Genomic DNA, 12984 nt, shown 5'->3' with positions numbered 1-12984 from the left:
AGGGATGTTTATAGCCCTAATACATCATAACAAAGACCCCAAATGACAGTGGCTGAAACCAGACATGCTTTTCTCTCCTGCGTTCACAGTTCACGTGGCTGAGCTGTGTCGGAGCCCAAGGTCGTCCAAGGACTCAGCTTCTTTCCACCGTGGTGCTTACTCATCAGCTTCATGGTTGAGTTGACTCCTTAGCCATGTCCCCATCCCAGCTCATGGAAAGTGGAAAGATTCAAAACCCAGGACAAATGACTTGCCTTACTTCAGTATGACCTAGAAACTGTCCTTCGCATTGACCTGATGGGTTGCATGTCCACCTCTGGCTGCACGGAACTCTGACCAGTATGATCTTGATCTGAACATACACTGACCCAATGAGCAGACTGTTGTATGTCCATTCCCCAATAGGAAAACTACCATACTTCCTGCAGAATTTGTAGAGTACAGCATGGTAAAAGAAGGAAAGAAATTCCACCATTAATTTCAATTTTTCATATATTTATAGCCATATGTATTTTGTTTTCCTTCCCAGTATATTTTTGCATATTTTTATTTTTAAATTTTTTAATTTTTTAATATCTTTATTGGAGTATAATTGCTTTACAATGTTGTGCTATTTTCTGCTGTACAACAAAGTGAATCAGCTGTATGTATACATATATCCCCATATCCCTCCCTCTTGAGCCTCCCTCCAACCCTCCCTATCCCACCCCTCTAGGTCATCACAAAACATCAAGCTGACCTCCCTGTGCTATGTGGCTGCTTCCTACTAGCTATCCATTTTATATTTGGTGTAAATATGTCCATGTCACTCTCTCACTTCGTCCCAGCTGACCCTTACCCCCCGCCCCCCGTATCCTCAAGTCCATTCCCTACGTCGGTGTTTTTATTCCTGCCCTGCCACTAGGTTCATCAGTACCATTTTTTAGATTCGGTATATATGCATTAGCATACAGTATTTGCGGTATTTGTTTTCTCTTTCTGACTTACTTCACTCTGTATGACAGACTCTAGGTCCATCCACCTCATTACAAATAATTCAATTTTGTTCATGTTTATGGCTGAGTAATATTCCATTGTATATTCCATTGTATTGTGCCACATCTTTATCCATTCATCTGTCAATGGACATTTATATTATTTCCATGTCCTGGCTATTGTAAATAGTGCTGCAATGAACATTGTGGTATGCGTATCTTTTTGAATTATGGTTTTCTCAGGGTATATGCCCAGGAGGGGGATTGCTGGGTCATATGGTAGTTCTATTTTTAGTTTCTTAAGGAACCTCCATACTGTTCTCCATAGTGGCAGTATCAATTTACATTCCCACCAGTAGTGCAGAAAAGGTTCCCTTTTCTCCACACCCTCTCTGGCATTTATTGTTTGTAGATTTTTTGATGATGGCCATTCTGACTGGTGTGAAGTGATACCTCATTGTGGTTTTGATTTGCATTTCTGTAATGATTAGTGATGTTGAGCATCTTTTCATATGTTTGTTGGCAGTCTGTATATGTTCTGTGGAGAAATGTCTGTTTAGGTCTTCTGCCCATTTTTGGATGGGTTGTTTGGTTTTTTGATATTGAGCTGCATGAGCCACTTGTATATGTTGGAGCTTAATCCTTTGTCAGTTGCTTCATTTGCAAATATTTTCTCCCATTCTGAGGGCTGTCTTTCTTCTTGTTTATGGTTTCCTTTGCTGTGCAAAAGCTTTTAAGTTTCATTAGGTCCTGTTTGTTTATTTTTTATTTTATTTCTATTACTCTAGGAGGTGGGTCAAAAAGGATCTTGCTGTGATTTATGTCACGGAGTGTTCTGCCTATGTTTTCCTCTTAGAGTTTTATAGTGTCCGGCCTTACAGTTAGGTCTTTAATCCATTTTGAGTTTATTTTTGTGTATGGTGTTAGGAAGTGTTCTAATTTCATTCCTTTACAGGTAGCTGTCCATTTTTCCCAGTACAACTTATTGAAGAGGCTAACTTTTCACCACTGTATATTCTTGCCTCCTTTATCAAAGATAAGGTGACAGTATGTTTGTGGGTTTATATCTGGGCTTTCTATCCTGTTTCATTGATCTATATTTCTGTTTTTGTGCCAGCACCATACTGTCTTGATTACTGTAGCTTTGTAGTATAGTCTGAAGTCTGGTACCCTGATTCCTCCAGCTCCATTTTTCTTTCTCAAGATTGCTTTTGCTATTCGGGGTCTTTTGTATTTCCAAACAAATTGTAATTTTTTTGTTCTAGTTCTGTGAAAAATGCCATTGGTAATTTGATAGGGACTGCATTGAATCTGTAGATTGCTTTGGGTAGTATAGTCACTTTCAGAATGTTGATTCTTCCAATCCAAGAACATGGTATATCTCTCCATTTGTTTGTATCATCTTTAATTTCTTTCATCAGTGTCATAGTTTTCTGCACACAGGTCTTTTGCCTCTTAAGTAGGTTTATTCCTAGGTATTTTATTCTTTCTGTTGCAGTAGGAAATGGGAGTGTTTCCTTAATTTCTCTTTCTGATTTTTTGTTGTTAGTGTATAGGACTGCAAAAGATTTCTATACACTGTGCATTAATTTTGTATTCTACTACTTTACCAAATTCATTGATTACCTCTAGTAATCTTTAGGACTTTCTATGTATAGTATCATGTCATCTTCAAACAGTGACAGTTTTACTTCTCCTTTTCCAATTTGGATTCCTTTTATCTCTTTTTCTTCTATGATTGCCGTGGCTAAAACTTCTAATAGTATGTTGAATAATAGTGGTGAGAGTGGGCACCCTTGTCTTGTTCCTGATCTTAGAAGAAATCCTTACAGTTTTTCATCACTGAGAATGATGTTGGCTGTGGGTTTGTCATATGTTTTATTATGTTGAGGTAGGTTCTCTCTTTGCCCACTTTCTGGAGAGTTTTTATCATAAATAGGTATTGAATTTTGTCAAAAGCTTTTTCTGCATCTCTTAAGATAACAATATGGTTTTTATCCTTGAGTTTGTTAATATGGTGTATCACATTGATTGTATAATGAAGAATCCTTGCATTCCTGGGATAAACCCCTCTTTATCATGGTGTATGATCCTTTTAATGTGTTGTTGGATTCTGTTTGCTAGTTTTTTGTTGAGGATTTTTGCATCTATGTTCATCAGTGATATTGGCCTGTAATTTTCTTTTTATGTGACATCTTTGTCTGGTTTTGGTATCAGGGTGATGGTGGCCTCGTAGAATGAGTTTGGGAGTGTTCCACCCTCTGCCATATTTTGGAAGAGTTAGAGAAGGATAGGTGTTAGCTCTTCTCTAAATGTTTGATAAAATTCACTTGAGAAGCCATCTGGCCCTGGGCTTTTGCTTGTTGGAAAATTTTTAATCACAGTTTCAATTTCAGTGCTTGTGATTGGTCTGTTCCTATTTTCTATTTCTTCCTGGTTCAGTTATGGAAGGTTGTACTTTTCTAAGAATTTGTCCATTTCTCCCAGGTTGTCCATTTTACTGGCATAGAGTTGCTTGTAGTAATCTCTCATGATCTTTTGTATTTCTGCAGTGTCAGTTGTTACTTCTCCTTTTTCATTTCTAATTCGGTTGAGTTGAGTCTTCTCCCTTTTTTTCTTGATGAGTCTGGCTACTGGTTTATCAATTTTGTTTATCTTCTCAAAGAATCAGCTTTTAGTTTTATTGATCTTTGTATCATTTCCTTCATTTCTTTTTCATTTCTTTCTGATCTGATCTTTATGATGATTTTCCTTCTGCTAACTTGTTTTTTATTTTTTTTGTTCTTCTTTCTCTAATTGTTTTAGGTGTAAGTTTAGATTGTTTATTTGAGATGTTTCTTGTTTCTTCAGGTAGGATTGTATTCTATAAACTTCCCTCTTAGAACAGCTTTTGCTGCATCCCATAGGTTTCGGATCTTCGTGTTTTCATTGTTATTTGTTTCTAGATATTTTTTAATTTCCCCTTTGATTTCTTTAGTGATCTCTTAGTTATTTAGTAGTGTATTTTTTAGCCTCCATGTCTTTGTATTTTTTGTAGTTTTTTTTCCCTGTAATTGATATCTAGTCTCATAGCATTGTGGTCAGAAAAGATGCTTGATATGAATTCAATTTTCTTAAACTTACTGAGACTTGATTTGTGACCCAAGATGTGATCTATCCTGGAAAATGTTCTGTGTGCACTTGAGAAGAAAGTGTATTGTTTTGGTATGGAAGTTATGTTCTATAAATATCAATTAAGGCCATCTGGTCTAATGTGTCATTTAAAGCTTGTGTTTCCTTATTTATTTTCTGTTTGGATGATCTGTCCATTCGTGTAAGTGGGGTGTTAAAGTCCTCCACTATCATTGTGTTACTGTTGATTTCCCCTTTTTCGGCTGTTAGCATTTGCCTTATGTATTGAGATACACTTATGTTGGGTGCATAAATATTTACAATTGTTATATCTTCTTCTTGGATTGATCCCTTGATCATTATGTAGTGTCCTTCATTGTGTCTTGTAATAGTCTTTATTTTAAAGTCTATTTTGTCTGATAGGAGTATTGCTATTCCAGCTTTCTTTTGATTTCCATTTGCATGGAGTATCTTTTTCCATCCCCTCACTTTAGGTCTGTATGCGGCCCTAGGTGTGAAGTGGGTCTCTTGTAGACAGCATATATATGGGTCTTGCTTTTGTATCCATTCAGCCAGTCTGTGTCTTTTGGTTGAGGCATTTAATCCTTTTATATTTAAGGTAATTATCGATATGTATGTTCCTATTACCATTTTCTTAATTGTTTTGGGTTTGTTTTTGTAAGTCTTTTCCTTCTCTTGTGTTTTATGCCTAGACAATTTCCTTCAGCATTTGTTGTAAAGCTGGTATGGTGGTGCTGAATTCTCTTAACTTTTGCTTATCTGTAAAACTTTTGATTTCTCCATCAAATCTGAACGAGATCCTTGTTCGGTAAAGTAATCTTTGTTGTAGGTTTTTCCCTTTTATCACTTTAAATATATCTTTCGACTCCCTTCTGCCCTATAGAGCTTCTGCTGATACCTCAGGTGTTTATCTTATGGAGATTCCCTTGTATGTTATTTGTTGCTTTTCCCTTGCTGCTTTTAATATTTTTTCCTTTGTGTTTAATTTTTGTTAGTTTGATTAGTATGCATCTTGGTGTGTTTCTCCTTGGGTTTATCCCATTTGGGACTCTCTGTGCTCCCTGTACCTGATTGAGTATTTCCTTTCCCATGTTGTCTTCCTAGTTTTTTAACATATATGTGCAATTTTCCTATAATGCATTGTCATTTTACCATTCCTATATTATTACCTTTTCCACATACAATTAATTGACTCTAGAAACTCTCATTTTAATGGCTAACACACACTCGGATGCACCCTCAGTTTTATGAGTATTATATTATTCTACTGTGCAAGCTGTTTCTAGATTTTTTCATATTCTAAGTAAGTTGTTATATGCATTTATATTTTCTGTGTTTCCTAAGGTAATTTCCTAGGTGAGGAATTATTGCCAAATTGGTTTTCAGAAATGTATGTCCATATTTCATTCCCAACAGTAGTATATGAAATGACCTCTTTAATTGAGAGAATATCTAGCTTTTGAGGTATTTTTTGGATCTGAGGATTCTTGTTTTTATTCACACTGGAGATGGGGGAAAAGCATTTTTCTCTGCAACACACACCAGCATACATGACAAATGATTGCCTGGCTAGAAAATAGTTTTAAGATCACTTATTTGCTGCTTAAGTTTGTAATTTATTGGTATGTTTATTACCTATGAACATTTTTTTGGGGGGAAAAGTCTCTATATTTTATTTACACCTTTTCTTCTCTTGAATTTTTGTTTATTTTTATGCTAATATATATGAGTTCTTTATAATAAGTACATCAAATGTTACCCATTGTGTTTGTTACAGTTTTTTTAATGTTAATTTGCTGTATTTTGACACACTTATTAGAAGCTTGTAGTTTTTCATTGCCAAGTACATCAAACTTTTCCTTTGCAATTTCTTCCATTGCTCTTATGCTTAGAATGTTTCCATCCTCTAGTCACCTATGTATTTAAAATACTAATGTCTCATCTGCATTGTCTTATCTTGTTCCAGTGACCTGTCTTGTAATTCCTTAGCATACTGTCTCACTTTAATTATTTAAGAAAATATTAATATTTTCTGGGGTGAGTCTTCTTTCACGTCTCTTCTTGTTTGACCTTTTTCTGCCTCTTAATTTTTCTTATGGGGAGTGATAAGCTTAAAATTTTGGTCAATATTATACTAAATCCTTCTTATAATTTGTATTATACTTTTACATACTTATAATAATACAATTATAAATTATAAGTCTTGATAGCATACTTTATATCAACTTAATATTAAATTATATTACAAGCTAAATTATAGTTACAAATTACAATGTTATTTATTATGTATTATATACTGTATTATTTCTTATTTATGTATTATATACTGTATTAAAATATGATTTTTATTTATATTGTATACAAAATTTATTTTATATTTATCCTTCTATTTAAACTTACAAATTAATATTTATATTATAATAATTTTTATACTATTATAATTACTCATTTAAAACATGTTCATTCTTTTCCCTTTTTCTGACACATCTTTCCATTGATTTAAGATTTCATTTAGGTCCATTAGTAAATCTTTCTTTCCATAAGACTTTCATATTTTTTTTGATGGTCAGTCTGATCTATTTTGCTCTTTTGGATTATTGCTTAAAGGTTCTCTCCTACGTATTTTGTAACTGGTCTTCCTAGTATATGGAAAGGCTACTAATATTTTGTTAGTTGTGTAGTTGGCCACCTAAATAAAGTCTTAATCCATTTCCAAAGTACTTCTTTGGGTTTCTTGAGGTCCCTCTATGGGAAATTACCTGCTTTTCAGTAATGGCGTATCTGTCTCCTTGCTCATCTCACTGTTGATTCAAGCCCTGCACCTGGAGCCGTGGCTCACCCCTGGGTCTTGTCTCCCCAGCATGGAGGAGTGTGGGGCCATGTGCACGAGACTTGCCATCATGGTCCATGACAGCTTCCAGTGCCTGGGTTCCCCACAGCACATCAAAAACAGGTGTGTTGCCATCTTTTCACTTAAATGTTTCCTGTGAATTAGTAGCTGGATGTGGTTATAACCGGAGGGTCCAAGAACCTCAGGGGCACAGAAGGGGAGATGGAGGCTGAGAGGGGAGGGGCATGTTTGTGTGTGAAACACCATCACCAGGGGTGACCACCATCAGCTCCGCAGAGCCCAGCTTCCCCCACCACCCCACCAAGGTCTTACTGTCTTCTGCCCATGAGGACACATGCTGTCATTGTGGTGACACTGGGAGCGTTGGAAATACCATTGCACCGTCAAGGTGAAACAAGTACCAAAAATATCCACATTGATACAAAATACCACATAGAAAGATTATTCTGACATATTCCTCACCCAGAGTGGGTCAGCAGCCAGTGCTGCACCTGGAGAAAGGCCCCCATTGATTCAAGAGGGTGAAAGACGGTCCTTGTGGTTGCTTCTTAGTTCAACTAATAGACTAGAGACTTTGCACACTTTAATCGCTTATATTTCTTCCTGGTTAATTGTCTTTTTTTTTTCCATTTACCTTTTGAAATCATAATGATTTTGTTATCAAGTTGTATGAGTGTTTTTGTGTCCCCGTATAACTTTTTTTTTTAATTCAGTGTTGCCTAAGCTATTTTCAGAGTTTACAAGACATACCATGTATTATTGTGCTTTGCTTTTATTGCACTTCACAGATACTGCATTTTTTACAAGTTGAAGGTTTGTGGCCACCCTGCATTGAACAAGTCTGTTGGCACAATTTTTCTAATAGCATTTGCTCATATTCTGTCTCTGTGTCACATTTTGGTAATTCTTGCAATATTTCAAACCCTCCACCAGCAAAAAGATTACAACTCACTGAAGGCTCAGATGACAGTTTGCATTTTTTAGCAACAAAGTATTGTTTTAAATTAAGCTATGTACATTTTTTTAGACATAATGCTATTGAACACTTATTAGAAGAGAGTATAGTATAAACATAACTTAATATGCACCAGGAAACCAAAAATATTGTGTCACTCCCCTAATTGCAATATTTGCTGTATTGTGGTGGTCTGGAATGGAACCTGCAGTATCTCCAAGGTATGCCTCTAATTTCTATTAAATTTGTTGTTTAATCTGTTCCTTTTGATATAGAGTAATTTATTCATATATGTTGATACATCTCTTTTCATTTTCAGTTATTCAATGTTTTTAAAGTAAGAATTCCCAAGTAGAGATTTGTTAAATTCATATATATATATTAGGTTGAAATATTTTATTTTATGGATAAAATACCATGAATATTTGGATGGAGATGCCACGTTGGGGAGTGGGTGACAATTTTCCAGCAGCTGAGAGCCGGGCATTGCTGGTTGGTCATGCTCACTGTCACTTCATGTCAACCCCTCATCAGATAAACCTGCTGGAAATTGTTCTCAACATGTGCTCTGCTCACCTTTAATGAGGGTCATCAAAAGAAAAATAATATTTCATGCTCCCTCGCCTTTATGAATGCTCACATAAAGTTTTATAGCCCTTGCCTGATTTTTGGGTGATGTATGTCTGAGTTTAGCTACTTGCATTTCAAGAAGTTTGCCGACGTTTCTGGAAGGGGCCGGGGGAGGGGAGGCTGTGGGGAGGTGCATCCTCTTGCTGCTCTGGTCTGTGTGCTCATCGCTCTTGCCTGCCTCTAAGTTTTAGGTCTGATCATGTGTAATAGGGGTGAGGATGGATCGTTAGTAAATATGAACCATGGAATTATTTTTTTCCCCCTAGGATACATTTTTTTTTTCAGTTATACATATACATGTATCCATTCCTTTTCAAATTCTTTTCCCACCGAGGTTGTTACATAACATTGAGCAGAGCTTCCTGTGCTCTACAGTAGGTCCCTGCTGGTTATCCAATTTGAACATAGCAGTGTGTACCATAGAATTCTGTTAACAGATGGCTTGTGGGTTAGTCACTGGAACCTTGAACTTAATACATTTAAAAATAGTTTGTAAAGTTGGAATTTTCCTATGACAAAGTGACTACATGTATTTCCATAATATTGAGATGGAGAACACAGGATTGATCATTTTTATGGAACGCTGGACTCCTAAACCTGGGGGTCATCAACGTGGGGCCCACTTCCATCCCTGGGGTGTGGGGGTTGCAGGAGGCTCCTCCCTCCACCCGGTCCCTGTCCTTCTGACAGCAACCCCCAAACATCCCTGAGGCCCACAGTCCCTGTGCTCTCTTGCCCTGGGGGCGGTGAAGCAGACAGGGCATGAGCTTTCTGGCTTCCAACCTTGTTGCCCTGACTATGTGAACAGGCTTGTTACCAGGGCAGGAGGTTTCTTGCCCGGTGTCTGCTGTGACCTCAGGTGATGAGTTCAGAGGTTTGATTTGGACCATTTTGTGGTGGCCCCGCTGGGTTCCTGCAGGGGGACCCCTGGCGGATGAAGGCCTGGTCTGGCTGCCCCTGGATGGAGCCTGTCACATGGTGTCTGGGTCTCAGTCTCCTCAGCTGTGGGATGGTTGTCATGAGGACCACACACATGTGAGAGAACTTAGAAGAGGGCGCTGCTCCGGTCATGCTGGGGTGCCTGCTGCTCTTACTGCCACAGGCAGTTTGACCCAAGTGACCCATCCCGCTGTGCCCCCAGGGAGAGTCAGGATATAGGGGGGTCAGAGAGAGCTTCTGTGATGCGTTTTGTGAGAGACGATGAAAGCCAGGATGAAGCCATGGAAATGAATGTACCTGAGCCCTGAGTCCAGGCAGTGTGATGCTGAGCATGTCAGCAAAGGCAGCAGCCGAGAAGGAGAGTCCAGGGTGATCCTGTGATTTGGGGACAGAGGGAATGTGAAAAGAGTGAGGAGAGAATGAAGAAGAGAGAGTGGGGGTGGGGGTTTCTGAGGAGAGAATGCAGGATGAAGTGATGTTTGAGATGGCCCTGAGGTTGGGTTCAGACCTGAGTTAGGGGTTTCCCTGTGGAGACATGGAGGTGGCTGAGCTGGGTCCTGCCTGGGTCAGGAGACATGGTCTGAAGCGGGAGCTGCAGAAACCCCATAGAGGGGCGATGCAGGGGTGTGTCCTTGGGAACCCCCTAACCACGAGGGCAGGTTCAGGAGAGCCCACGGAGAGAGACAGAGGAGTGGGGAGCCAGGAGGTAGTGAAGGTTTAGTCCCTGTTCAGCTTCCGAATCCCAGTGCTGGTCTGGACCCATCATCAGCCACTAGAAACCCTCAGGAAAATCCCAGCAGATGCAATGCTGATGGCAGCCAGGGGACCCGCTGGAATAAGAGCTCACTGTGTAACCCAAAGTGGGGTCTGGCTGCTCGCTGCTCAAAAGCCAACAAAGAGGCAAGGCTGGTGGAAAGGAAGGTTTGCTTTATTTCAGAGGCTGGCATCCTGGGAAGGGGGAGGGCAGGCTCCTATCCAAAGGCTGACTCCCCGCCAGTGACAACCAGTGGGCAAGACCTTTTATAGACAGAGGGAGGGGCAACGTGCAGAAACAGCACAGTCAGCTCTGACCGTCATCTTGAAATTGGTCATCGGTGGTCTGACCAGCGTCATCTTGATTGTTTTAGGTCCAGTTAATCTTCAGTTCCAGGGTTGGTTTGTTCCCATCTCTTTGAGGCCAGTTCTCGGAATTGTGACAGCTTATGTCATGGCTACAGTCTGGTCAACATGTAGTTCACTTCTTCCATATGCTGGGGGTTTCAGTATCTACGAGACTGCTCACAGGACTTGGCTCAGAATATTATGTGTAGCCCTTGAGGGGCAACTAAAAGTCCTTGACTTTGCCTAATGACTAAATTATTATTGTTTAGCCTTGTTGGACGGTTTTCCTTGGTTTCTGCATTTTCTCACTTCTCTGATTAAACTTACTCTTTGGTTAAAGTTTTTCCCCAGACAAAAGGCAGGTGGAGGACATGGTGGGAAAGGACCATAGGGCCCTGCTCCGTTTCAACTGGGCACAGAATCCATTTTCCAGGTGGTGGAGGGGAGGGGAAAAGGATACAAGGATGGGAAAAACCAAGAGCCGCAGAAGTAGAAAGGGAGGAAGAGCATGTGGGCGGGGTGTAGGAGAGGCAAACAGACAGAAAAAGAGACACAGTAGGAGAGCACAGGCCCTGCCTTCCCTACCCCATCCGCTCCGGACAGCACAGCCCCAGAGATGGTGTAGGGGAGAGAGGTGCCTCCCAGACCTTAGAGCCACCATGTCGCCCCCAGCCTGCAGGCGAGACCAGGTACAGGCCATCCCAGGCTGCACTACCTTTTCCTGGGTGCTTTTCATCCACTCTGCACTCTCAATGCCCTGATTCTTTTCCTTCCACCTTTGCTCATTTGAATTCCTTTCCTGGGCCCGAAGGGCAACCCACTCATCCTCCGCCATCAGAGAATGTTCCTCCGAAGGACGCGAGCCCCTTCCCCTACGCCTTTCTGAGCATCACAGCCCAGCATCCTGCTGCCCACCCAGACCGCCCCCTCCCTCCGGGCTCCGTTAACTGCATTTGTAGGAAATGTGAGGTGTGTAAGGCCACCCTATCGGGAGATGATTGGACTGAAGAGTTTATCAGAGCTCCCGAGAGGAGGGGCCACGCGTGAGCCCAGTGAGGAGGGACCAGTTGGTCCTATGGAGTCTCTCCCATTGGGTGCCCGTCCCCCGGGGAGTGAGGCTCCCAGCACCTGTGGTGTCACAGGCCTAATAGGTATGCATCACAGGAGAGGTACCAACCGTGGCCCCTGGTGGCGGGGATGTTTGTTTGGTGGACGTAGGGAGGTCTCTGAGTACAGGTAGATGTGGTCAGGAGGGCGCTGAATTCTTGCTCGGCTCTCCGGGCTGGCAGAGGAGGGACAGTGAACAGGAGGAGCTGGGAACAGGACTGAAGAGGGGCCAGCTCCACACATGGGGCATTTCATCCCACAAGCTGATCCCCTGGGCCCTGGGTGACCTCATTTTGCAGAAGTTTCAGGGTCCAAGTGAGAAAAGAATCTTCCTTTCCTTCCAACCTCAGTCTGGACCCAGCTCAGATGTAAGAAATGACACCCAGGAGCCCGAGGGCCTGGAGAGCCCTGGGAAGTTGACAGGTTGAGGTCACCGGGATGCCCCCCACATCCTCTGAATACGTCTCCCTTGCCTCGTTGTCCCGCACTTGCAACCTCTCTCAGACACCTCCCAGACGTGACTGCATCCCCACCAAGCTGCCAGCACTGTCCTCCTTCCTTGTGGGTGGGACCCCATGGCTTCTCCAAGGCTCGGCACTTCCCTTCCTTGTTTTCTCTTCATGGCGACAACCTGTTCTCTTCTTTGGCAGGTAACTGCATCCTCCCTGCCAGGAGGTCTGTCTGTGCCGATCCTGCCTGCTTCCAATTAGACCCTACACTCCTGGAGCACAGCCTCTGTCCTTTGTCCATCCCAGGATGGCTCTGTGCTCAGGCATCCTTACTGTATCAGGGATGGAGCCTGGGGGCAGCGGCAGCTGGCCCTGGACCCCTCAGCCCAGGGAACCCAGGAGAACTATTCCAAAGAGGATGCACACAGTCCTGAAGTGTTTAGGCTTTGACCCCCCAGGAGGGCTAATGTTGCCAGACGCTAAATTCACTCCTTTCCTAATTGGCCATCCTATTTTTCTTCTCAAGTTCAAGACTGTCTTCTTTTAACTTCTTAAGGTGTCTTAAGAGACAACTGTAAATAATTAAACACTGTGTTTAACTGTAGAGTTGGCATTCTAATATATTTTTAAATGTTCTTTGTGTTCACAAACAAAGAACCAGCTAAGTTCAAGTTTGATAATCATGGAGTCATACTTTACCATTTCAGGAAAGAAGCCAATGCTAGATTTCAGTTCCTGGGAGTTACTAAGGGACTTTTCCTGGCTCTCGCTCGGGGCTGCGTCCTGCTCATCCCAGCTTCAGACGGCGTCCCATCCCGATTTGTCTGAAACTGGGAACTGGTTGGC

The 12984-nt window shown here is 41.4% G+C and overlaps 1 protein-coding gene across 1 annotated transcript in view; it reads left to right on the top strand.

Moving 5' to 3' along the window:
- Positions 1 to 12984, top strand: part of LOC309810772 (ATP-binding cassette sub-family A member 13-like) — a gene marked incomplete at both ends in the record, with an annotated part of 199753 nt that overhangs the window by 169488 nt on the left and 17281 nt on the right. The window contains 1 exon segment of the mRNA XM_082632984.1: positions 6967 to 7059. Coding sequence (XP_082489110.1) covers positions 6967 to 7059 — 93 coding nt within the window.

This window comes from Mesoplodon mirus, assembly GCF_964341445.2.
Source record: "Mesoplodon mirus genome assembly, chromosome: 9".
NCBI classification, from domain to species: domain Eukaryota; kingdom Metazoa; phylum Chordata; class Mammalia; order Artiodactyla; family Ziphiidae; genus Mesoplodon; species Mesoplodon mirus.
This window is presented reverse-complemented; position numbering and strand designations above follow the sequence as displayed.